This window comes from Prunus mume, linkage group LG4 (assembly GCF_029339155.1).
Source record: "Prunus mume cultivar Tortuosa linkage group LG4, ASM2933915v1, whole genome shotgun sequence".
Taxonomy (NCBI): Eukaryota; Viridiplantae; Streptophyta; class Magnoliopsida; order Rosales; family Rosaceae; genus Prunus; species Prunus mume.
The window spans coordinates 10,811,968-10,837,735 of record NC_142701.1 but is presented as its reverse complement, the minus strand read 5'-3'; the positions used below and the strand labels follow the sequence as shown (position 1 = coordinate 10,837,735).

The 25,768-nt window shown below is 36.9% G+C and overlaps 3 protein-coding genes across 10 annotated transcripts in view; all 3 read left to right on the top strand.

The window, feature by feature from the left end:
- The window catches only part of LOC103327970 (coatomer subunit beta'-1-like), a 50,059-nt gene extending 46,563 nt beyond the window's left edge, over window positions 1-3,496 (top strand). The window contains exons 1-10 of one of the 2 annotated variants that reach the window (XM_089051249.1): window positions 1,015-1,092; window positions 1,401-1,421; window positions 1,518-1,579; window positions 1,672-1,726; window positions 1,840-1,876; window positions 1,960-2,285; window positions 2,391-2,522; window positions 2,643-2,791; window positions 2,913-2,981; window positions 3,179-3,496. In XM_089051249.1, the coding sequence (XP_088907375.1) occupies window positions 1,090-1,092; window positions 1,401-1,421; window positions 1,518-1,579; window positions 1,672-1,726; window positions 1,840-1,876; window positions 1,960-2,285; window positions 2,391-2,522; window positions 2,643-2,791; window positions 2,913-2,981; window positions 3,179-3,263 (939 nt within the window). In that variant the 5' untranslated portion in view covers window positions 1,015-1,089 and the 3' untranslated portion in view covers window positions 3,264-3,496. Of the gene's footprint in view, window positions 1-1,014; window positions 1,093-1,400; window positions 1,422-1,517; window positions 1,580-1,671; window positions 1,727-1,839; window positions 1,877-1,959; window positions 2,286-2,390; window positions 2,523-2,642; window positions 2,792-2,912; window positions 2,982-3,178 lie in introns of those variants that run through there. The other variant, XM_089051250.1, reaches the window with a different exon arrangement.
- Window positions 3,497-5,650: 2,154 nt separating this feature from the next.
- On the top strand, window positions 5,651-18,192 carry LOC103327971 (coatomer subunit beta'-2). Of its 7 annotated transcripts, none has more exons than XM_008230357.2 (26): window positions 5,651-5,826; window positions 6,220-6,240; window positions 6,355-6,416; window positions 7,007-7,061; window positions 8,152-8,188; window positions 8,311-8,636; window positions 8,728-8,859; window positions 8,955-9,103; window positions 9,300-9,368; window positions 9,787-9,937; window positions 10,034-10,099; window positions 10,447-10,635; window positions 11,012-11,152; window positions 11,234-11,308; window positions 11,402-11,578; window positions 11,687-11,778; window positions 11,876-11,992; window positions 13,460-13,574; window positions 13,696-13,767; window positions 13,912-14,108; window positions 14,194-14,287; window positions 15,227-15,333; window positions 15,556-15,685; window positions 16,049-16,214; window positions 17,130-17,194; window positions 17,818-18,192. In XM_008230357.2, the coding sequence occupies exons 1-25, from the start codon at window positions 5,824-5,826 to the stop codon at window positions 17,147-17,149; spliced, it is 2,763 nt and encodes a 920-aa protein (XP_008228579.1). In that variant the 5' UTR covers window positions 5,651-5,823; the 3' UTR covers window positions 17,150-17,194; window positions 17,818-18,192. The 7 variants fall into 7 exon arrangements, 3 of the variants coding, with proteins under 3 accessions (XP_008228579.1, XP_088905890.1, XP_088905891.1); XR_513827.2 differs by having other exon boundaries at window positions 5,655-5,826; window positions 16,049-16,256; XR_513826.2 differs by having other exon boundaries at window positions 5,655-5,826; window positions 16,049-16,290.
- Window positions 18,193-18,984: 792 nt separating this feature from the next.
- On the top strand, window positions 18,985-22,261 carry LOC103327972 (nuclear pore complex protein NUP50A). Its single transcript, XM_008230359.2, has 2 exons — window positions 18,985-19,226; window positions 20,562-22,261. The coding sequence occupies exon 2, from the start codon at window positions 20,626-20,628 to the stop codon at window positions 21,871-21,873; it is 1,248 nt and encodes a 415-aa protein (XP_008228581.2). The 5' UTR covers window positions 18,985-19,226; window positions 20,562-20,625; the 3' UTR covers window positions 21,874-22,261.
- The last annotated feature ends 3,507 nt before the right edge of the window (window positions 22,262-25,768 follow it).

Here is a 25,768-nt window from a genome sequence, read left to right as displayed (position 1 = left end):
CTTCCAGTTTGTATACCTAATTCTCAGGCCCCTAAATTTACACATCCCTATATATTACATATATATTAATTCTGCTTTTTGAAGATTAATTAAAAAATTAAAATTGCCCAAAGTAAAAAATGAAAATTCAACAGTTTATCAAGCTCATAACCTAAATACTTCATTGTTCCATATGTGAAATACAAGAACGCTGTGCGAACAGTGTCATTTTAGTGATGTGTTTCGGGCCTTCGAATTTTCAGGTCGACCCTGATTAGTAAACATTTTTTATTATCAATAATTAAGAAAATGTAAAGCAACCCCAATGCAAAGAATCGAGAAATTTAGGAATCGGGAGTACTGAATCGGTATGGAAAAAATCATTCCAATTAAGTTGTTTACTAACCATATAAAATCAACACATGAATGGAATTGAATTCCATTGTTATTATTTACTAATTCTCATTAATCAGAACCTATACTAATCTACGTTACATTAATCTATTATTAATTCATTTGTAAATCTACTACTAATATTGCTTGGTGATTTCCAAAAAGTGTAAGTTATTTTAATAATAATGTTATAGATAAATGCATTATACACACACTGGTTCCTCCCACCTTCTCACGATAATGACAAATACAAGGCAGAAATTTGCAACAGCCTTCAAGACATGAAGTTCTACTCGACGTGTTGAAGTTTCAAAAGGTATCCTTTGTGATGATTGCCAATTGAACTTAATTTTGTCCCCTGTTACACGGTCAAAGGAAGGTTATTGAAACTTGATCTGTACCGTCAATTATAATGCATGGAATGAACGGACGGCATCAAACACACTTGGTGACAACATAAGGTTACTGAAACTTGATCTGTACCGTCAATTATAATGTATAAAATGAATGGACGGCATCTAACACACTTGATGACAACATAGGGATATGGGTCTTTGACTTTTAGTATATGGACAGCATTTTCCTTAGCTGGTAATTATGCTTTTAGAATGCCATGCTATAAAAAGAGGTCGTATATCTCATCTTCAATATCGCTCAAGTCATCACAACAAATTTTGCATATTAATCATTATATACCCTTCCTGCTATTCACCAAAAATGGTGAGTTTATCAGTCCCTCAATTAAATGGTCCATAAACTTGCATATGAATCATTTGAGTACTTGTTTTTTGCTCCATTGTCTGCCTTAATGTTGTGTTCCATCATGTTTTGAGTCTTCCTCTTAAGTTTTTTTTTTGACAAGGTGGGAATACTTGAGCCCGTATGTCCCTGTCACGAAAAAAATATATTAGAAAAAGCACATTTACGTACCATCTTATAATTATTTGACTAATGCATATTTTTTTTCAATTTTGCAACTGACAAATTTTTACTGGTTGATTGTTTCTGTATGATTTGATGAGAAGCAGCCTCTTTCACTATCTATTGAGGTATAGCTATTCCTTTTTTTAATTTTTTATTTAAAATTTTATGGAAATAAGACGTGTTTCAATTTTGATTCTAAGCTGTTGTATTAATTTGACCAGAAAGAATTTGCTCAAAACTCAGAAAGAGTTAAATCTGTGGATCAACATCCAACTGAGCCATGGTAATAATCTACCTCCTTGACAATTCTGTAATGCCGTCTGCATCTCCTAACTTCGATTTTCATATTCTTATCATGTAATGATTTCCATGCAGGATTCTAGTAAGTTTGTATTCAGGAACTGTTTGTATCTGGAACTACCAGTCACAGGTGAGCCATTGTTACTTTCACCATTAATATCAAACTCCTAATTACCCAATTCGGGATTTTCGTGCCTTTCAATAAATCTTCCAGATGGGGCTAACTTAATTTTACTGGTCCAGACCATGGAGAAGTCCTTCAAGGTCACTGAGTCTCCAGGTACATGTGATTTTCTTTCATTTGTTCTTGATGTTGCCAACTGGTCATGACTTTGTATTTGACATCTGTTTTTGCGTTTGCAGTGAGGTCAGCCAAGTTTGTAGCACGTGAAAACTGGATTGTAACAGCGGCTGATGACAAGTACATTCGCATATACAACTATAATACGATGGAAAAGATCAAAGAATATGAAGCACACACAGACTTTATCAGGAGTGTTGCTGTCCATCCCACTCTACCATATCTGTTGTCATGTTCTGATGACAAGGTTATAAAGCTTTGGGATTGGGAGAAGGATTGGTCATGTACTCAGATCTTCGAGGGGCATTCTCACTATGTGATGCAAGTGGCATTTAATCCGAAAGACACCAATACTTTTGCTAGTGCATCGCTTGATGGCACCATTAAGGTATTGAAGGCACTGTTAATTTGTTGCAAATTACTTAATTGCAATATTTCTGGTGTCATGACCCTTGTGACACTTAAATTTTTACAATGTCCCGTTTCATTGTAGATATGGAACATTGGTTCTCCTACAGCAGAGTTTACCTTAGATGGCCACTCAATAGGAGTTAATTCAATTGATTACTTCAGTCGCGGGGATAAACCATATCTATTGAGTGGCTCTGATGACTTTACTGCTAAGGTTTGGGACCAAATGCTGGTTATCAGCTTTCTGTTTAGCTCTATATGTACAGCATACGATTATGATGCGCATGTGTGTCATACTAATTTGAATTTTATTTGTAAATTTTCTCGGCAACAGGTATGGGACATTGAAACCAAAAGTTGTGTGCAAACTCTAGAAGGTCATGAGCACAATGTAACAGCTGTATGTGTTCATGCTGAGCTTCCCATAATAATTACAGTTTCTGAGGATGGGAACATTCACATATGGAATGCAACCACGTTTAGGTAACTTCTGATCCAAACTACTTACATTACAAATAAAATTGACTCAGTTTTCTGTTTAATTCTTGCTATTGCATCGCTTTGATGGAAACTCATGTTGTAAACGATTCTTCTTCTATCACAGGCTAGAGAACGAATTGAACTATGGTCTTGAAAGAGTATGGGCCATTGGACAGTTGAAAGGATCAAACAAGTGAGTTTCTTTTTTGTTCTTTCTTGTGGGTTAAGATGTGTATCTGAGAGGATGATTTTTCGAGTAACCGTTTGATATACAAGCATGTAAATGTGGCAAAGGACTCTCAATTTGTTGCCCTTAGCTTGTTAGGATTTGTTTTATTGCATTGTTTTACCAGCATATTTATCAAAATATACTTTCCTTGCCTCCTACAGGGTTGCATTTGGTTTTGACAAAGGAACCATTGTGGTTGAAATGAATGGCTCTCATACTTGGGATTCTGTTGAACTCCAAGCTTAGAAGGAAAGGTTGAAGGAATAAAGACATCGAATGCTCTGCCCGATTTGTACTGTGTTCTCCGAAGTAATTAGACTAAAGGAATATTTAATTTCACTTAAAACTTGCTGTTCCTGCTATTACTGTTGTATGATTTGCAAATAAAACTTATCTTTGTGTGCTTTGTAATATATCCCATGAGGGAACATGTTGTAAGGATCAATCGAAATGGAATGTTATATGTGTTCTTTAACAAATTACACTGGTGCAGATAGATTCTGTAAAATACATATATAATTACCAGTAATAAAACCCTTTTTGTTCTTCCAGAAAGTAGTTGGTGACTGCGGTACTGGTGCTGAATAAATTTGTTGAAAATAATAGAAATCTTGCCATACAAGCAAAAAGACAGAAGGCTAGACAGGACTGTAGGAAATTCCAACCTCAAATCCATAGGGTCTCAACCAGAAGTTTTAACGACTAAGATTAGAACTCTCAAATGTATTAAAAGCAAGATCTGCATGAAAAACATACACGAATGCTCTCTCTTGTCCGCAACATATGTCAAGAGAGGACGCTTAGCGTATGCTAAAGAGAACCAGAAATTGCCATTAATGAAAGCAGACCCTGGTATATTAAATGTCAATCTGTTCTCGCAATAAAATATATATATGTAGTTCATAATAAAATCTATGCATGAATTGGATTCATGGTCTAGCTTATTACTCACGGATCTACAAATTAATTTCACCCTTTTTCTTTTCATGTCTAAGACTGAGGCCTATAAATTCAAGGATTGTTTTACCTTCTACATGCACCTCAAAATTTCAAGAAAGAAGTAAGGGATATAAAGAGCAATATGGAAGGAAAGGGTTCCAGGAGACTTGTGCAAGCAGTACTCATCGTCATGGCTCATGATGATGATCGTGTTTTCGGTGAGTCAAGTGCAGGCTCAGTTGATAACGTGCCTGCTCAAATGCATGCTCTTCTGTCATGGTGTTAAAGCCAGCACAATTTGTACCGGATTGTGTTTGAAAGCTTGTAAGAAGACGCTCCCAGACCCTCTCTACTACTGCAATATTCTTGGTTGCACAACTTCCTTCTGCACCAACCTCAGCCCTGTTACGGTACATGCATATCAAATACGATCACCTCAATATCCAAAATCACAAATGGGACATGAATTCCATATCCATCTTTTTTATTTTTGGGTGGAGATTATGTTGTTATTTATCCTGTGGATAAAATTAACGCTGATGTGCTAACATGAATAAATTTTTTTTTTTTTTTTCCTCCTTGTGTTCAAAGTGGATTCTTACTGAAATTGCTTGATGTGTAACATGCAGAAAAGCTAGATGGTTGTGCGGATTTATGCTCAGAAAACTGCTGAGAAGTTTATGCTGCCGACTAGTATTTGTATAAGCATAATGAATAAAAGACTCTCAACTGGTATTTGTAATAGCAGACAATATATTGTTGAATAAGAAAATATTGAGAGGTTTCTAATTTAAATAAATCTATGATTGAGGTGGTTGTCGGGGCTGTCTTTGAGGTAAGAAATCTATAATTCTCGTGTCATAAATTTCTTACCTTCATCATTTGAACGTGATATGAACTATCTACTTGCCCTCAATTTGAACCCTCTATCAACAATTGAACCAAATCCAAACCCATAAATCAAAATTTTTGAAGAACCCTAAGCCCAAAAATAATCCCCCAAAAGAATTCTTGGCAGACCCCTATAGATGGCAGGATTGGACCAAATTGCCCCTCCATGTGAGGTGCACATGTTCAATAACTAATGGAAGTGAGAGAGTTTTGACAGAAATTAACGGTTATCTTTAAATTGCTCGGAATTGAAAACTATAGAGAGAAAAAATGACTTAGTGCCTTACTAATAAGTAAATTATTGACGTGTACATTGACACATTATTTGACGAGAAGAGAGGTTGACGGAAGAGGAAAAAAGATGGAAGATGGAGAAGAGAGGTTGACGGCTAGTGATGGTGCACGTAGAAGGAATATCATTTTAATATCTGTAATTTAATATTTTTTTTACTGGGTTAGACTTTGTTGGTGATGGGGCACACCTAGTTGGGATGGGTGATTTCAATGAAGTCCGGTGGCCAAAAGTCCAGCAGCAAATGGGCCGTATGCCTTTTCTAAACGGGATCTCAGCTCAACCGAGACGGTGAGCCCATATGTGCCAGCGTGGAATCCACGTCAAAACAACAGATGACATCACATTGTTATCATTTCACACCAAAAGAGCAACCAATCGACAAATCTCCACCGTTCATCAATCCACGTTCCAAGATCATCAGAAACTGTACGATCTGACACCAAGAACCGGCTTTGCCCCACCAGTGGCACTATCGTAAAATTACTCACTTAACCGCAACGCTTTGCTTGATCTCGTCGTATATTTACAGAAAAAGAGCCCTCTCCATGTGCGCAGGACCAAAATCTCTCTCCCTCCCATCCCTCTCTTCTTCTTCTTCTTCTTCTTCTTCACTCTCTGTGCTCGGATCACCTGGATCGCTAGGGTTTCTCTGACTGTGATCTCGGCCGGAGCTCTGCGAAAATGGTGAGTCTCTGATCTCTTCCGGCTTCCCTGAACGTTGTCACATTAGGCTGCATCTTAGATCTGATTCAAATCCGTTTTGATTTGGTGCCAATCCCTCATTGCTTGACTTAATGCATCAATTTCAGTGAGGGTGTTGCAATGTATTAGGCTTTGTTTGGTTGCTTGGAATTCGATGTTTTCTTAATTTCCATCTTATTTTTATTTCCTTTCTTCGCAACCAAACTGAGCATAAAGTGAATTTCGTCGAGATCTTCTGTTCAATTGATCAAATTTCGATTCTCAGTTATTTACTTTCTCTATCCAAAAAGAAATCCTAGTAAATAAATTAATTTAAGATTTGGTGTATCAATTTGGCACTGATTGGTTTTCTTTGCTTTTTCAATGTATTAACAGCCTCTCAGACTGGAAATCAAGGTGCGTTTTATTGAATTCCTTTAATCTATTTTCTCTATGTGGATCAGATCCCGATCTTAATAGTTATATCCTGAATTGTGTGATAAGTAGTCTAATTCTAATCTTCTGGTTCAGAGAAAACTTGCTCAAAGATCAGAGAGAGTAAAATCTGTGGATCTACATCCAACAGAGCCATGGTAAATGCATTACCTTCATTTCACTAGTCTTGCTTATTAGTATTCTGTTAAAATTGTTCATAAAAATGTAATTTGAGCAATGCCATGCATCCCAGCTCCTCTTCCTGATGTCTGTCATATTTCTTTTTTCTTTGTAAACCTTTTAATTTGGGAATGCGCTTGCTACTCAAATTAGGATAGCATCCTAGAGAATTTGGTGAAATGATAAGCTATGCAATTGATGGTTGGTTATTGAGGTAGCAGTGTCAAACAAAGGATATGGCTACATTTTGCAGGAGGCAGCACCCATTGGATGGGGTGACATGGCTGCAATAGGGATTCTTATTCTTTTTTTTGTTTTTTCAAATTTCAAGCTTTGTCTTATTAGGTAATTGTATAAAAAGACTAATTATAGTAAAAAATTGCATTAGAAGTGGGGAAAGAACTTTGGTTCTCTTGCCACTTGGTTAGGATAGGATCCAAGTTGTTTTGGTGCAACTGTATTTTTTGTGGTTTACCACATATTATTAGTAACAATGAGATTGTATCTCTGAAAATGATGGAGAAAACTTGATGAATTACTAATTTGTTTAATGACACTTTTACTGCAGGATTTTGGCGAGTTTATATTCAGGAACTGTGTGTATTTGGAACTACCAGACACAGGTATGATCTATATAATACTACAAGTAGCATTTCCACAACCAAGTAGTACTGAAATCATTTCTGAAAATGGAGGGGAATATATGGTGCCTTTTGATAAAAGCCATCTTTGCTGTTTGGATATCAAGTGATTGAATGATGATCATGATGACTCTTTTTATATTGTTATAACTATGATCCATTGCTAACTACATGCAAAATTTGATCTTAACATTTACTGGTATGTGCAACCATCTTAAGAGGCATTGTTGCACTATGACAATTGAACTCTGTGGACTGTATGGCTAGCTTCATTTGTTAAGACATGATAAAAACAAGTCTTTTGGTCCAAAGTGAAAGAGCTAGAAGTGAAGTGATGGAACTTGTACAACCAGAAGATAATGTATGAGGTTTTTTGCTAAATTTAAGCCACTGTACTGAAGCCTTGATCACTTTAGATACAAAGAGGACCTCACTTGTACCAAATTTATTAACTGATTAGATGAACCAAACCCTAACTAAGGGCGAGGAAGCAATTAGTGATTTACTGATTGACTGTCCAAAGACAGGATTTGTGTACAATGGAATTCTTTTTTTCTCTTTCTGATCAGATGTACTCTTAGACATTGAGCATAGATGGCTACTGTCAATTTATGCTTATGTTGATCATTTGACAAATCTTCTCACTAAAGCTATACATAACTTATATTTTAATTTTATTTCGAAAAATTCTTTTTGACACCCAGTAGGGTGGATGTTCAACTTATAGAATGCTTTGATTGGCATAAATAATACAAATATACAAAATAATAACATTTTCTAATATATCTTTTTAACCCTGAGTGATGATAAGACTGGGTTTGTCATTGTTCTTCTCTTCGGCTGGGTGTCTTTCGGTCTGCTGAATCCTTACAGTTAACTCTGTGATGCATCTCATAACAAGTATGGTTTTGTACAGTATATTTTGAGCTATCATGCTATCAAAGAAAAACAAATATTTGGTGTTCCTTCCTCTGAGAGTTGTCTTAAACTTATAGCTAGCTTTGAAATTTTAGGTTCTTTAAATGGTTAGAGTAAGCATTTGCTAACTTGAATCTTCTTGTTACTGTTTCAGACCATGGCTAAGTCTTTTGAGGTCACAGAGTTACCAGGTATTTTATGAGATGCTACTTTACCTGTTTGCATTTCTTTTATGCGTGATAGCCATTTCTTTCTGGCATTTTCCCCAATAAGATAATTATCATGCTTTAATGTGTAAGTCATTGGTCTGCAGTTAGGTCAGCCAAATTTATCGCACGCAAGCAATGGGTTGTTGCTGGAGCTGATGACATGTTCATTCGTGTATACAATTACAATACAATGGATAAAGTTAAAGTATTTGAGGCACATACAGACTACATTAGGTGTGTTGCTGTCCATCCAACACTCCCATATGTGCTATCATCATCTGATGATATGCTTATCAAGCTCTGGGATTGGGACAAAGGTTGGGTTTGCACGCAGATATTTGAAGGACATTCCCATTATGTCATGCAAGTGACATTTAATCCGAAAGATACCAACACATTCGCAAGTGCATCTCTTGATCGCACCATAAAGGTATACATGACATGTTCTGGGGGATTTCTTGCATACAACACTTTTTGTGTAATGGTGCTAACTATGCTACTGGTTTTTTGTTTTTCCCCAGATTTGGAATCTAGGTTCCCCAGACCCAAATTTTACATTGGATGCCCATCAGAAAGGAGTAAATTGTGTTGATTACTTTACGGGTGGTGATAAGCCTTATCTAATTACTGGTTCTGATGATCACACTGCTAAGGTCTCCCTTAAGTTATCCTTTTTCTTCAATTTTTTTTTTTTGATTATATATCTGTGGTGATTTGGAAAAATTCACGCATAATCCTGTGTAAGCAGGTGTGGGACTATCAAACCAAAAGTTGTGTCCAGACACTTGACGGCCATACACACAATGTTTCTGCTGTATGTTTTCATCCTGAACTTCCTATAATAATAACAGGGTCTGAGGATGGAACAGTTCGAATATGGCATTCAACTACTTACAGGTAATTACTGTGCTGTTTTCTGCATCTTCGTCCTAGGATGTTATATCTTTTGGGTAGTCGTTCATTTTTTTTTTGGTTCCTTACAATTTTGTTTTTGAAATTTATTTTACTTTTAAATGTTATATTTTAGAATTATTTTCTCTATTTTCAAATCATCGAATATTGAGGCCTTGGATAATTGTGGGGGCATCTACAGGCTTGAGAACACATTGAATTATGGGCTTGAAAGAGTTTGGGCTATTGGATACATGAAGAGTTCAAGGCGGTGAGTTTTATAGTTCTCTTTGCACCTTAAACATTCTTTGCATTTCTCTATTCAATGCAATTTACCGATTGATATTAGAACTGTGTCAAGCTGTTCTAAATTCATAAATACATAACCTTCTTCTTGAACTCTGTCAATTTACTGTGAAGTTTACAGAAAAAAAGAAACGAATTCATATATATATATATATATATATATATATATATAGATTCGCTTGCATTCATGAAAAAAGTGCATCTTTTGTCTCCTTACAATTAAGTCTTAGGTTGTTAATTTCCTTGAGAATCAGACATCATGACAAGTTTGTGGGAAAATGGATTCAGTTAAGTTGTGGAGTATGTTTCAAAGCTGCATTTGTGATGTCCTATAAAAAAAGCTGTACCTAAGATGTTTTTCTTCTTCTCATCAACTTGTGCAGGGTTGTAATTGGGTATGATGAAGGAACCATTATGGTAAAACTTGGGCGAGAAGTACCTGTTGCAAGTATGGACAATAGTGGAAAGATTATTTGGGCTAAGCATAATGAAATTCAAACTGTGAACATTAAGAGTGTGGGAGCTGATTTTGAGGTATGAGCTCATTCCGATTGACTCGTTTCCTTTGCCTAACTCCCCTTCCTCTTTGTTTGTTTACATCACTCGTTTTATGTTTGCTTTGCTACATAGGTTACTGATGGAGAGAGATTGCCTTTGGCTGTTAAGGAGTTGGGTACATGTGATCTTTACCCTCAGGTCTGGCTCTTTGATTCTTCTTTTTAATTATCCTCCAATTTGCTTCAGATAAAGTGATTTCTTATTCTTGTTATAAGAGAAGTAAAGGTTTTTAGTGGTCAACGAGAAAGATTTGTGTTTAGCTGTGGATGGACACTTTGTAATTGAATTATTTGAGGAGTCCAAAGAATTTTATAGAGAAATGGGTCCTGTATCCACTAATATTTGTCTCTGGGATTATTCATTTGCAGATTAAAAGAGCATTGAGGTGTAAAACATGTCTATAGGATGTAGACTTCCTTTAATAAATTGTGTGGGTCTGCTATAATACATTGGCTGATTTCTTCCTGATCAATTTTTGTTTACAGAGCTTAAAGCATAATCCCAATGGGAGGTTTGTTGTTGTTTGTGGAGATGGAGAGTACATTATATATACTGCTTTGGCCTGGAGAAATCGGTCATTTGGTTCTGCTTTGGAATTTGCTTGGTCATCTGATGGAGAATATGCTGTTAGAGAGAGCACATCTAAGATTAAGATTTTCACCAAAAACTTCCAGGTTTGTTTATTTTTTGGTTTATTGACCCCTACAGTATTGTAGTCTTCTCGGTAAAAGTCCAATACAGAACAAAAGTAGTTTCCTGCTGGAAATTGGTTTCATTTTTCTTAGTCTTATTTGTTAAAGGACAACATATTGGGGTTGGCTGCTTTTTTTTTTTTTCAGTCTTTGTTATATCAAAATGTTCTGCTCGAATATATTAATGCTAGCTGTCAATTCTGTGCCACTTGCAATTTCTTTGTACTGTTAATGTTACATTAATTTCAGCATCCTAGTTATAGTTCTTCCGGGGTTTAGATCCATTACTAGATTCTAGATGTTAAAAACTAACTGTTAGAGGACATGAGTTTATTTTAATGGAAGTGTCATATTTCAGGAGAAGAGGAGTATTCGACCTACATTTTCGGCTGAACATATTTATGGGGGAACTTTATTGGCGATGTGCTCAAATGATTTCATATGCTTTTATGATTGGGCTGAATGCAGGTTGATTCGGCGAATTGATGTAAATGTGAAAGTGAGTCCCTACCTCCATCAAATAGCCTTATAATTGCTATTTTCATTTTTCTTTAATTCAACTTTCTTTTGAAAATGTCAGAATCTCTATTGGGCTGATAGTGGTGATTTAGTGGCTATTGCCAGTGACACATCGTTCTATATTCTGAAGTACAATGTAAGCATCTTCACTAGTTGGATTCTTCTTTCCCCATTGTTTCTTAAGCTCTCATCATTCATCTTTATGTGATTTCATATGATAATGGTGCAGCGGGACATAGTCTCTTCTTATTTAGATAGTGGAAGGCCTGTAGATGAACAAGGTGTTGAAGATGCATTTGAGCTTCTCCATGAAATGAATGAACGTGTTAGGACTGGTTTATGGGTTGGGGATTGCTTCATTTACAACAACTCCGCCTGGAGGCTTAATTACTGTGTTGGTGGCGAGGTATTGTGTACTGTTCATTGTGGGTCTGCAAATGTTATTTATATCCTCATAGAGTCGCAAAGATTTAATATTTGTATCAAGGTGAATAAATTTTGACTCTTATTTTAGGTAACCACAATGTTCCATTTAGACCGACCAATGTACTTGTTGGGTTATCTTGCCAATCAAAGTCGGGTGTATCTGATAGACAAAGAGTTCAAGTAAGTGTACTTTTGGTTTGTGTTATTTGAAGTCATGACGGTTATCTTCATCATTTAGCAACTTATATGTGTCTTTGTTCTAATTTTACATTTGCAGTGTAATAGGGTACACACTACTTCTCAGTTTGATCGAATATAAGACTCTTGTGATGCGTGGAGACCTTGAAAGGGCGAATGAAGTTTTACCTTCAATTCCTAAAGAGCATCATAACAGGTACCTTTTAGTTTCTGAATTTGGCATAATGAGATCAAATTGCCCTTTATTTCTGGTGTAATATAGTATATCCGGTTATTTCCACCCTCGTGTCCTATTTCCCCACCCACCATGTAAATTTGAAAATAGGACATGGGGGAAAGTGAGTCGACACACCAACGAGAAAATAAAGAATTTTACAAAACGGGTCACCTAGAAGCATATGGAAGTAATTTCTTTATTAGATTCTTTACAGTTGTATAATTTTAATTTGAGGTTTCTAAATTGTCACTTGGTGCTTCTGATACCACAAATTTGCCCTCCACCTGCTGCTAATGAATTTAATAGTAATATGCTTTGCTGATCTTTGGAAAAGTTCTTTATAGACAAATTTACCATATCTGTACTGTTTCTTTCCCTATGCTGATTATATTGGACTTCAATAAACTTCTGTTGAATTTTTATTTATTTAGTTTCAAATTTTAATGCAAAAGTCTCATTTCAAATTGGAGATCTTACTTAACATATTATAAGGGTTTTAGGTCTAATGGTCCCTCAACTTTGACCTGATTCGCATTTTGGTCCCTCAATTTTCAAAATCGTTCCCCTGGTCCTTCAACCTCACTTTCGTTAGGACAAATGGTCCTGCCGTCAATTTTGTTATCTTTTATGTTAAATGCAGGGGCAAAATGGTATTTTTGTATTATTTTTAATTTCTGCACCCATTTTCTTCCTCCTCTCTCCAGCATCCATCCCTCTCCTCCATTCTTGTATTTCAGTTTGTAAAAATTATGCAACTCTGTTACTCTCTCTTCAGTCACTCTTTCATCACCTATTGATTTCTCCCCTTTTTTTTCCCTAAAATATTTAAATTGAAGATGAAAAAGTGATAATGGAATGGCTCAATATGGAGAGAGATTCCTCAGATCTTTAGGAGAGAGTAACACCGGAAAGTTTTCTCCCCCAAACCGCACTCCTCGACAGATCCTGAACCCAGCAGTGTCTCTCTCAGCCACATTATTTCTAAATTTTCCAAAATCCCCCAATACTAATAAATTTTGAAGGAAAAAAAAAACGAAACAGATTCCTCAGATCTGATGTGGGATGCTGACGTGGAACCCCTGTGACAGGAAAGTTTTTCCTCAGGAGTGAATCAATTTCCGATTTTGACCCTCAACGGTACACCATGTGCCATGCACATGCTCAAATTTAGCAGAAAAAGTTGACAAAACTGACGGCAGGACCATTTGTCCTAATGAAACTAAAGTTGAAGGACCACGGGAACGATTTTGGAAATTGAGGGACCAAAATGCGAATTGGGTCAAAGTTCATGGACCATTGAACCTTAAAACCCCATATTATATAACATTTCTCTTTTAAGTTGAATATTGTATTCCATTCTGTTTTTCATTGGTCATAAATTGAAAAGTAATGTTTGATAAGTGAATGATTGCTTATATCCTAATGGATAATTTTCTGTTCTTGTAGCGTGGCTCGTTTCTTGGAATCACGGGGTATGATAGAGGAAGCACTTGAAGTGGCCACAGATCCTGATTACAGATTTGAGCTAGCCATACAGCTTGGTAGATTAGAAATTGCAAAGGTAAGTCCAAGGAGACAACTAGATTGGGAGGTTCTGTTTACTTGAGGATTTATATATTTTGTAGTCTTATAATAAATGATGTGGTTATTTCCCAAGTGTTCATTCACGTTGTTTCTTGCAGGAAATTGCCACAGAGGTGCAAAGTGAGTCTAAATGGAAGCAGTTAGGTGAATTAGCTATGTCTACTGGAAAGGTATGTTGTTTATTTATTATCACTCACTTGATACACATATTGAATCCTTACCCACAACCACATTTATCGTCCTGTTGATATTTGCCCTGGTATCTTTAACCTTCGAATTGATTTCATCTCTTCGTCTATTTTACATTGTTGCAGTTAGACATGGCCGAGGAATGTTTAAAGCATGCCATGGACCTGAGTGGTTTATTACTGCTCTATTCTTCTCTTGGGGATGCTGAAGGAATAGCAAAACTCGCAACCCTTGCTAAAGAACAAGGGAAGAACAATGTTGCATTCCTTTGTTTGTTCATGTTGGGTCGATTGGAAGAGTGCCTTGAGTTGCTGATTGCAAGGTAATTCCCTATTTGTTTCATTGAAGTATGACTACATGAATCATGCTTTTTAAAATTAATGATTAATGGAGCATCCTCTTTGCAGCAACCGGATACCTGAAGCTGCTTTGATGGCTCGATCTTATCTTCCAGGCAAGGTCTCAGAGATAGTAGCTATTTGGAGAAAAGACCTGAGCAAGGTGACATTTTAGGACATTTCTGTGCATGTCTCATTTTAGACACTCCGATCTCATGCCTGAATTTCTTATTTGGCTTAATTTGATGTAAAAAATTTAGCAATGACAACTTTGTATAGAAAACTCATAGCATTGTTTTGTTAGGTACAATAGTTATGATGGGCTGGTTGTCTATGTGGCGGTCTCATATTATCTGTTAGAGATATCACATATCATAGTCACGGTGGCATACAACTGAGGTTTTTTATATTTATTTATTTAGAATTTTGAACATTTCTATTGAAAATATATAGGCAACAATCTCTTTTATGTGTATATTCTTTGTAGGAAATTTCAGGTGGCAATTCTACTTTTCAACGTTAAAGAAAAGTTTTCTTGACTCATTTTAAAACTCATATCTCCAGAAATTTTCACCAGAATCGGTTTTATTGTTTCCAGCTTTCGAAATTCATTTCCACAAACATCCATGTTGATTAACTTCCTCCATAGTGGATTTGTTGCATCTTTGGGCTTTGATTGATTTGTTATTCCTTGTTGTTCTGTATGTGTCTTTCACAGTATTCAGTTTTTGTACTGTGATTTCTTTACAATCCTTTCTGTTTTTGATATAGTGTGCCATGTTAAATAATGGAGTCACACGAATAGGCAATAACTTCATATAGTTATGCTGTTGTGCAAAGTACAATACATTGCATTGCTGCCCACCTCGGCTTGTGAAAGTCTTATCACAAACCTTAGAGAAAACTAACACTTCTGGGAAGATAGACTTTTGCTACTCTTCTTAGAAGATACAACACACACGGAGAGGAAAACATGCATGCACAGATGCATAGTGCAATTATTTACATATGCAAAAGCATTGGGTGCATATATGTGCATGCACTTATTTATCCTTTCCTAGTAATGTAGGAACTTTTATTGTGATTCAATGTTTACCTGCAGGTTAATCCAAAAGCTGCTGAGTCTTTGGCTGATCCTGAAGAGTATCCTAATTTGTTTGACGATTGGCAAGTTGCTCTTTCTGTTGAATCTAGAGCTGCAGAGACAAGGTACCTCTGCACATTGTGTGTGTGTGTACATGTGTTGAATGTGTTGTTGCAAGCTGTAAACTACTATTATTTGACTTGGCACAAGTTTCTCGAGATCTTCCTATCAAATGTTCTCTTTTGGCATAACAACTTTTCCCTCAGGATGTTAGTTGCTCTTAGTCATGGTTTATTATATCGACTTTGTATGGCTTTGTATTAACTGTTCTCTTTTGATTTTTTTAGGGGTGTTTATCCTCCTGCCGAGGAGTATGTAAACCATGTTGATAAAGCACACATTACCCTTGTGGAGGCTTTCCGGAACCTGCAAGTGGATGAGGAGGAACCTCTTGAAAATGGGGAAGCAAATCATGAGGTATACAATGGATGCCAACTTTATTTTAGTTGGAGGTTTTCTTTCCCATAAACAATTTGTTTTGGCTGGTTGATATTTGCATGATAAGATATGCAGATTTCCTGCCTGTCTTCTAATGGATATTGTTTCTCTTTTATGCGGTCAACACGTTTGACCACTTTTTGTTAACCTCGTTTATTGTTTGTTCTGTATGATTGATACAAAGTCAGATCTTCTAACTTCTAGATGTATTTGTGAAGCTGATGTTTTTATTGACGTAAAGTGAAACCATATTATTGTTTAACACTCTATTTGCTTTTATTTTATGAATTGGGTTTTAAACACTTGTGCTTCATTTGCCCTTTTGATTTGTTCCATCTATAGGTTTCTGAACAGAATGGTGAACAGAACGGGGAACAAACTGCCGAGGAACAGACTGCCGAGGAACAGTATGGAGAAGAAGGGAGCCAGGAGGAGGCTGTTGTGGTGGATGCAGATTCTACGGATGGTGCTGTACTCATTAATGGTAACGAGGCTGACGAAGAGTGGGGTACGAATAATGAAGGAACCTCGTCAGCCTAAAAAGCTATTGGTTGGGCCAGTGTGAAAATCCAATTTTGTCTCTGGTGATTAATTGATTCTAAAGTGCCATCTCTGACTCCCATTCTGACAACTTTCTGATTTCACTACTTATAACACTTTCTCTACTAACTTCTATTGGAGATTTTAAATAATTTTAATAAACATTGTGCATACAATATCTACTGCTAATGCTGATGAATGGGTGTTCCATCTATGGGAAATGCCTCAGCATTATATCAGTGAGCTGCGTTTATTTTTCTAGTTATGGTTATTGTTGCAATTAGTTATTCCCTGTGGAATAACCGCAACCGAGTTTTGAACATTTGATTGCAAGCGGTGCCATTAAAGTTTTTTTTTTTTTTTTTTCTTAAGTAAGAAAAACTTAACGAAAAAGAAGTGTCTGTCCTTTGTGTTTGGGGAAATACAAAGAGAAAGACTAGGAAAAGAATCTAACATCTGAGTTGTATAGAGACCAAAAACTCCCCAATAAGCAGTAGGCACAACTGTGATCTACTACTTAAACCAAGAGACAAATTGGATTTTGTGGAGCCTTTTTTCTTTGTCATATGCTTTTGTGTAGCTTAGTTGTTTTCTATTGTTGTTTTGGCTTTCTGCTTGTTTGATTGCAGTATTGGCTTTCTTCGAAACATTCTTTTCTCATCCTTTCTGATAATTAACTTGTATATGCTGAAACTTGGTGGTTTTGCTTTTTGCAATCTGGTAGAACCATGTAAGGATTTTTGGTCTCTCTATTAGCTGTTGTATGTTCTGAGGAGTCTACTAGTGGGAACAACGGCATTTGTTTCTTTGCTTGTGTTTGCTTAGTTCTCTGGTCAGATTGTTTTTTTGGCATCCTAATCCTTTCATCTTTTACTGTTGGCAGTGCTTACACCACGTCACTAGGTCTGACGAAGACTGCTGGTCCAGCTGTATGGATCCTTTACAGAGGTAAGAAAAGATTCATTACTGGGACATGCAATCAGATGGTATATAATCATAGTTTTCAATTCTCTGCTAGATGAACTCACTGTATGAATAGGCTAGGTCGGGCATATAACAGAGACTGAATCTCACATTTTTGCATTTAAGAATCCAGACACCTGCACTTTTCTGTTCCGAAGTGAACATAAAAGTGCTATTTTGTAGGGGTGGGATTAATTCATTACTGTCATTAATCAAGAAAAAAGTGTCTGAAAGATTGTTTTAAATTGTACATGGCAAATACGTGTTACAAAAATTGACACTAAAATAACTTCAGATCTGGTACTACAAATAATTCATCTAAACCATTCTTATGGTCTTATGTCCTGTGTGCCCTACCCCTTTTTATTTCTGATGGGTAAGAATAAAACAGTTCCATTTGGTATATAAGTATTATCATCTGTCATGATATAATTGCTTTTAGCAAATGGTTCCTTAAGGCTGACCGAATTCCAAGCAACTCTGTATTCATATGACAAAGCTGTTATGTTCAGCAATAATTGTACTGGTGCTAGTCAATACCCAGTCATTTTGATGGTCTCTTTTTCTGTTTCCCATTGGCTTTTTCGTTTTTTTTTTCCGGCTGACAGGTCTCCTGCAAGAGGCCGGCAAAGAGGTGATGTAACGGATCGGTTGTCTCTGATGCCCGGTGGTGTGGCTTGTAACCAAGTTATAGTTTGTCATGGGGCACAACATATAGTTTGGTAGCTTTAGTTAGTTTGCTCGTTCAATTGCAGCTTTTAACATATTCTTTGAGGCCATCTTCCCATCATACAATTTTCTTGTGCCATTGTGAATGTAGAAAGAATTGAGCTAGGGATAAGGTCCACCCCCTTTTCCATTCATCAAATTTTAGATATTTGGTTCCCCTCGACTCTTTTTGTGTGTTTTGGGAATTGAATTCTTTTATGTGACTGATTGTAAACGTGTATTATTCATAAAGAGTATATACATTTTTAGCATTACACCAACTTTGCCGCAACGTTGGTTAGCTTACCTACTTTTTGGTTGCCATAATAATCCCATGAAGAAGAAAAAAAAAAAAACGAAAGAACAAAATGATATTTGATTAATTTTTTCCCCCTTAATCGTGTTTAAATTTCATGCACGTGGAGTGGAGCCCATGAATTTGAAAGGTGCAACTGAACTTTTTACCAGCATTTTAAGCATCTAATCTTTATAGTTCACTTTCTTTGAAAATTGTCGGCGATTGTAGCATCTTGTTCCCCAAAGGTTCACTTTAAAAATAAATAAATAAATAAATAAATAAATATATATATATATATATATATATATCTATATAAGGATCCATCAAATAATTTTATTTGATTTGGTTTTCCGTTATTAATATAATTTTCTTCACCTCCCTCATAATAGGCTTACCATTGCGATGTAGCTACCAAATTAGATAACTCCTAATTTTTTTACCAATAACTTAGGTCCGATCTATATGTGAGGAAAAAGAAATTTGGCGTTCGAAAGTTTTCGTATAGGGTCATGTTAGGGACGTCACATTATTAGACCACTTTGTAAATAGAATTTAATAGTCTGAAGATTTTGGGAATTTTCGATTTAGGGAAAAAAAAAAAAAAAAAAACTTGAGGAGAACAAATTTTAGAGCTTCATTGACTTGACATGCTGATTCCGGGCCAGCATTTTCCGGAAGCCCAATTTCAATGGGTTTTCCGACCCTAAACGCCACGTGTCACAAAATGACCTAAATTACATGTAAATCCTATAAATCCATATGTGAGAAATTGTGTCGTCGTTTCAATATCTGTACGCGCACCATTAAAACCCCTTCATAGCTCAATCAGAAAGGGGAAGAAACCCTTAAAACTCTTCCATATCCAAATCTTTCCCAATCAATTTCTCAATTACATTCTACATACAAAACCCAAAACCCAAAAGATCACAATTTCAAAAAACCAGCCATTAATTTCTGGATCTCTCTCTAGGTTCTGCTTCTGCTGCCGCGTCTGCGGCTCTTTGCTTGTCGGTAAGTCCAAGTCCATTCTCCATTTCTCGTTTTCATTTTTTGTTTGAAACTCAGTCACTGAATAATATCTTGGGCTTCTGATATAGTTTCATATTTTCATGATATTTGGTTATATTTTATTTTATTTTGGTGGGTTATGCAACTTGTTTATCTTTTTCTGGGTTATTTTTTAGGTTGCTTGTGTTTTTCTTGATTTGGTTGAATAGTTTTTTCTTTGAATCATGATGACCCAGTTCGTTAGATTTTTCGGATTTTGCTGGGAAAGTAGGGTTTTATCTGTTAACCCTCCTTTGGTGTCTGAGGAAATTAGTGAAAGATTAGAAAATCTGACGGAAAATAAAAGAGAAGTTTCAATCGTTGTTCATGGTATTCTGAAACACACTCAGCTGGTGCTATTGAACTTAGGGTTTTCAACAAACTCTTTTAAATTCTTTTTTCTTTTTTAAGACCACAATAATTATTCTGTAGATTCTTGTTATTAGTTCTACTCTTGACTTCTCCACTCCTAACAGTTAAGTACTGTATATTCTTTTATTAGCATTCTCTCACCCCTATTATATATTAATTTATTGATTTATTTGTGGTATTGGTTTTACTAAGTTTATGCTCTTTAGGTCTCCATAGTCATTTTTGGCCTAATGGTAATTTTTCTTTCTATTTTGAGAGGTGGGGGAAGGGGATTGTGTGTTCAATTGCCCTGATTTCTTTTTATAAAAAATTAGAGTTAAACATAACTAGGATTCGTATCTGACTTATGTTTTCTGGTGTACTTATTAACTTTCAATTTGCCTTTTCTGTTCTGTGTCTATGCATGTGATGAACAATAGTGGATAAGAAAAATGCATTGTTTTGTACTTACTTAATTGTAATATTTTTAGTTAAATTTGTGGAAAAACTTGTCACATTTTATAGTCCATTATGGGGGGAAATCAAGGTTCTGATGTTTTGTAAGACAAATTTGATCGACTTTTTAGGTGATATGGAATGTGACTTTCCTTACCTTTGTCACACGTAAGTTGGTGTCCTTTTTTTTTTCCTGTATTTTCTGGTCTGTTGTATGTTTTGAAGATCTCTTCTGACTGACAGAGATAGACAGTAGCGGATTTTTTCATTAATAGTTCATATTTAAGATTCTTTATTATGTGAAGGGTTCTTTGATTAGACCTGGTGTATTGCAATTTGTGGTTGTGTTAATCAGTGCTGTTTCTCCCTCACATGGATTTGCCTATTAAGTTTTCTCTGCATTTGGTAGTAATAATAATCTATGAGTTTAGCATCCTTGTTTGTCTGATTATCTTGGCTCTGCAAAAAAGTATAATTTGGAATGATTTGCAGATATTGGCTTTCCAAACAGTTGAGGGACTGATTCTTTAATTTAACTCTCTCGGTTCATTTTTCAATGGCGGATTCGGAAAATGCCGTTCCACCTTCTAAGAAGCGAGCTGCTGGAAGGGAACTCTCTCGAGATAACCCAGGCCTTGATGACGAAGAAGATGCTCTTGAAGAAGAGACCGGAACTTTCAAGAGGGCCAGTGAGGAGGTGCTGGCAACCCGAAGAATTGTTAAGGTTCGCCGCCAGCAGCCAGCATCTGGTCCTACTTCCAATCCTTTTGCTGGTATACAGTTGGTTCCTCCAACAGAAGCAAGCACAGTCCCTGCTGAAGTTACAGCTGCTGCACAACCTGCCAGTGAGATAAGGGTTTCAGATGAGGAGAATAAGCAGTCAGAAAGCAAGGTTGAGCAGGTTGGTGCTGAATCAGCTGCTGATAAGGAGAATGTTGTGAAGGAGAACACTGAAGTTTCAGGTGAAGCAACGGAACCTGAGGTTGTACATGAACCAGCTGTGGGAGAAAATAAGACAAATGAGGGTGAGACTGAAAATGAGGAGAAGACTGAAAATGAAGATAACAAAGATAACAAAAACGAAAATGTAGATCCAAGTCCGGAAGGTACTTCTTTGAGCTCATTCCAACAGCTTTCGAGTAGTCAAAATGCCTTCACAAATCTTTCTGGAACTGGGTTTTCCACTTCCACCTTTTCTTTTGGGCTTATTTCAAAGGATGGTTCCACATTGGGTACTGGCTCTGGTTCACTCTTTGGATCAAATAATGATCAGCCTTCTGGTCTTGGTCTCTCGAATAATGGAAATTCTTCAAAATTTGGCACATCAGGGGCTCCAGTTGTACCTAAGAGTGATGGTGGTGGTTTCCCGCCAATGCAAGAGGTTGCGGTTGAGACTGGGGAAGAAAATGAGAAAGCGGTTTTCAATGCTGATGCTGCGTTATTTGAATTTATTGATGGAGGCTGGAAAGAACGTGGTAAGGGAGATCTGAAGGTTAATGTATCTGAATCTGGGACTGAAAAGGCGAGACTTGTTATGAGACTCAAGGGAATTAGAAAGGTAATTCTGAATGCTAGTCTGTACCCAGACATGAAGCTGACAAATATGGAGAAGAAAGGTGTAACATTTGCCTGCATGAACAGTATCGATGAAAAGAAGGATGGGCTTTCCACCTTTGCTTTGAAATTCAAGGATGGTTCTATAGTTGAGGAATTTCGCACTGCTGTTACAGCACATAAAGATAAAGGTAAGGCATCTACGGCTATGAAGACTCCTGAAAATTCTCCCAAGGCTTTGGATGATTGAAATGGTGGCTCATGCCGATGCTCAGCAAGTTCTATTTCCTGTCGTAAGTTTGTTCCAGTTGCTGTCCTTTACCCTTTTGAGAAGAAAACAAAGTCGTTTCAGAGTCCGGCAGTCCCTAAGCCCTTTTGTAGCAGAGTTATAGAGTCCTGTCCATTTTGTTGTAGTTTAATTTCAGCCTAGTCTTTGAAAACTCATTCTGGATCAAATCTTAGGTTCAGTCAAACTGCGTTAAGCTGTCTGGGATGTTGAATGCTTGACACAGTTTTATAGTTGGTCCCGTGATATGCGATGTGTTAAACTGCTGGGTCAGTCGGATATTAAAAAATTTCATGGTTAGATTAATCATTAATATGAACTACTTGCCTCTCTGGGAAGTTAGCCCAGTTAATTTTGTTTATCAATTTCATGGATAGATTAATCATTAATATGAACTACTTGCCTCTCTGGGAAGTTAGCCCAGTTAATTTTGTTTATCTAATTTTTTATTTTTCTGGGACAGAGCCAGCATGGCTCACTTTTTCCTCTTCAAAGGCAAATGAAATAGGTTGTTTTCTTGAATATGGCCAAAATATTAACTGAAAAGCACCCTATTTTGTTGTAATTTTCTTTTTGGTCTGAAGACTATTTTCATAGGTCATATTTTTAATTTTATTTTAACGAGGAATTATGAATTTTATTTGAGACGTCTTCTAAGACCTTGGAGAAAAATATTACTATTTAACTAAGATTAATTGGTTCTAATTTTTCTTGGGTGGATAGATTTTAACATTTGAAAATGGCATGTGTGTGTTTTTATTTTTTATTTATTTTTAGAAATGGAATTTATTCATAGAATCAAAGTAGCGTACAAAGAACAACACGAAACAGTGGCATTGTTAAAATATTCTTGAGGGACAAACCTTAGGTTAGGAAAAAGTACCATACATGTCATGGACTAACAAGAGAGTTTGAAACAGTCATGCAAGACCAATGCTAGAGCAAGATAAATAAAACAGCAAATTGACACATAGAACTTTGACGAGAACACTACGACACAATCCAATTGTCAAAAGAGTCATGCTACGAAATCATAATCATTTGCACAACCACAAGACATTGAGAGCATCCAACAAAGAACACAATATGCCAAGAAGAAAGAAAACATCCACTAAGCACACCATCTCTGGCACCTCCAATAGCAATTGGCGATGACAAAAGAAAAATCTGCAAGAAACAACACAAAAAAGAGACTAACCCTGCAAACAGGCTAGAAAGAAAAAAAAAAAAAAAGGCCCCAAGCATGTCGTCTCATCTCAACACTAACAAATAAACCTCCTATGAAAACATAGTCTTTGAGATAGGCGAAGAATCAAAGATCAGCTAAATGGAGAACGAAGAAAACACCACGCAATAATAACAAAGCTGGCTAGCCACTTAACATGAACCCGAGGATTAGGCACAAGAGCATTCGCCAGATGCCAAGGCCACGAATGCTCCAAGAACACATTAAGGAAGGCGCCTAGGAGTCTCCATAGGTTTGTCAGGAGGGACACCAACATGACCCAGATTCGAAGTCCCCATCGCAGAGTAGCCAGCCAAACCCGTAAAGATAGGTAAAAGGATGGTACCTAACAACCCTAGTTGCCAAAAACCTGGCCCAACACCATGAAAAGGAGAATCGGAGCCATAGACCCTAGGTGAAGAGCCACCCACGCCAAATCTTTGGACAATGGTCGTCTTCTCCTGAAGGTAAGCCACCTCCACTGTGATCATGGGACCCCAATGAAGCAGCTTGCACCATAGCCTCCATTGACTTGGAGATATGCATAATAGCAAGAGTAGACTAGATGAAACCATCATACCAAGGCAATCACCATAAACGTCAACACACCAAGGAGAAAGATAACGACAAAACCAACGCCTAAGATTTGAGAAAGACAACAACAAGGCCAACACCCTGAGTCGAAGAGAGGAGTGATGGCAGTGACTCAAAGTGGAAGAAAAGTGACTATATGCTGTCAAGTTGAGGAGGGCAACAACAACTGAACATGGATGAAAACAAGCGTTGTTAGGCCGAGGAAGGGATGATGACTGAACGTGAAAAACCTAAACCCTAATATTTGACGCACATCTTTCCTCGCGTATCGAGAGAGCGACCCAATGGCATGTGTGTGTTACATGAGGTACCAATCTATATAATTGTTAGTTTTGTGTCCTTCTGGTCATTTTTGGGGCTTTTCTGTATAATAATTTTTTTTTCTTAAAGAACATGTTTCCCTCATGCTGTGATACAATTAATGTGATCCAAGTGTAATGAAGGATTTGTTTGTTGTAATGAAGGATTCTGGTCATTGAGGGACACCCTTTTTGGGCCCACCATGCATTGTATTTTAACGATTCAAACTATCTATTTTTTATTTTTTATTTTTTATAAAGAGCGACAATATTTTATTGATAAGAGAAACATAAAAAATTACAAAGCCACTATGATACCAAAGATGGATAAATATTCTCTAGAGACCAAATGCAACAAGAAGTTGGATTGATCAAATGTGGCTAGCAATAAAGGCTCGGAGAGAACATAAAGCTGGTTGACCTAAAATAACATTATAAGCCGATAAACATTCGACTATTAGGAATGTTGTGTATACGGTTGTTCGTTGAGTTGTCATTCCAAGTGACAGAGTCAGTGTGATGCTTTTGATGGAGTGAATGTTGTCTTCAGTGAACTCGAGCAAGAGAGTGGACACATGCTTAAGTCTTTCTCGAGATATCTTTATCTACTCGATAGCTAGGGTAAAGATGATTGACCGAGCTGCCTGAGTTGATGAAGATCCTTTTCAAGAAATAATTGGTGATCTCAACTTGGATTATGAATGGATCATCATGTGGATGAATTACACCTCTTTCCTCCTCCTCGTTAAAGGTGATCGCTGAGTACATGAGCTTGTGTGATTTCTATGTGCGATAGCCTGGACCAATAGAGAGTGCCTTGAGCCCATCTTAAGTACGTCATGCATACTCATTCTGCGTCTTGTTGGAGTCCCCAGCTAAGTAACCTTACATGAAATAACATTGATATCTTTTTTAGCTAAAGATTGCTTGTCTGATGCGTTGTCATGTTGCTCTACTTGCTTCTTTTCGGCCACAAACGAGATCAAACAACCTCGCCTAATTAGTGCTTCAATTTTGTTATAGAGTTAATAACATTTGGTCCGTTGCATGACTGTTCTCATGATGATATCTGCAATATCAATTTGGATAATTTTTTCCTTTGGTAAACCATGAAGGTCGAGGTTTTGGCAGCTCAGCTTGGATGTTTAGGAAAACCTCCTCATGATTAGTGTTCAGGGTGGTGTAGTTCTCAAATTGTGGTTGGTACATATTTTGAGGTTAATCTCAGTATCTCCCACCTCGCCTAAAAGTCTCAAATCTCATTTTCTTATCATTTGGCTTATCACATACATAATTTTACCCTTGTCTTCATCAATCCCCTACATTAAACCGTGATGGATCTTTCCCTTCTGGTGTCGCATCCTAGGTTGTTTGAAATCATTTGAGAGCTTAAATTCAAGAATGTCTTTCATGAATGGTAAGGTTGTCACATCCTGGGATCGGCTCCGCCGTAGCACGATATTGTCCGCTTTAGGCACCCCTCTCTGCCCTCACGGTTTTGTTTTTAGGAACTCACAAGCAACTTCCCAGTGGGTCACCCATCTTAGGATTGCTCTACCCTAACTCGCTTAACTTCAGAGTTCCCATGACGTCGAAACTAGTGAGCTTCCAAAAGGCCTCGTGCTAGATGGAGGCAGGTATGTACATATAAGGCACATCACCCCATCTCCATTGGTTGATGTGGGATGTTACAATCCACCCCCCTTAGAGGCTTGACGTCCTCGTCGGCACACTCGCATCA

What these genes read in the sequence shown, in the direction of transcription:
- LOC103327972 (XM_008230359.2), top strand. Translation starts at nt 20,626, where the DNA reads ATGGCGGATTCGGAAAATGCCGTTCCACCTTCTAAGAAGCGAGCTGCT.
- LOC103327971 (XM_008230357.2), top strand. An exon ending in TTTGGAACTACCAGACACAG is followed by an intron (nt 7,062 to 8,151) that starts GTATGATCTATA and finishes TTACTGTTTCAG; the next exon opens with ACCATGGCTAAGTCTTTTGA. An exon ending in CTGATAGACAAAGAGTTCAA is followed by an intron (nt 11,779 to 11,875) that starts GTAAGTGTACTT and finishes TTACATTTGCAG; the next exon opens with TGTAATAGGGTACACACTAC.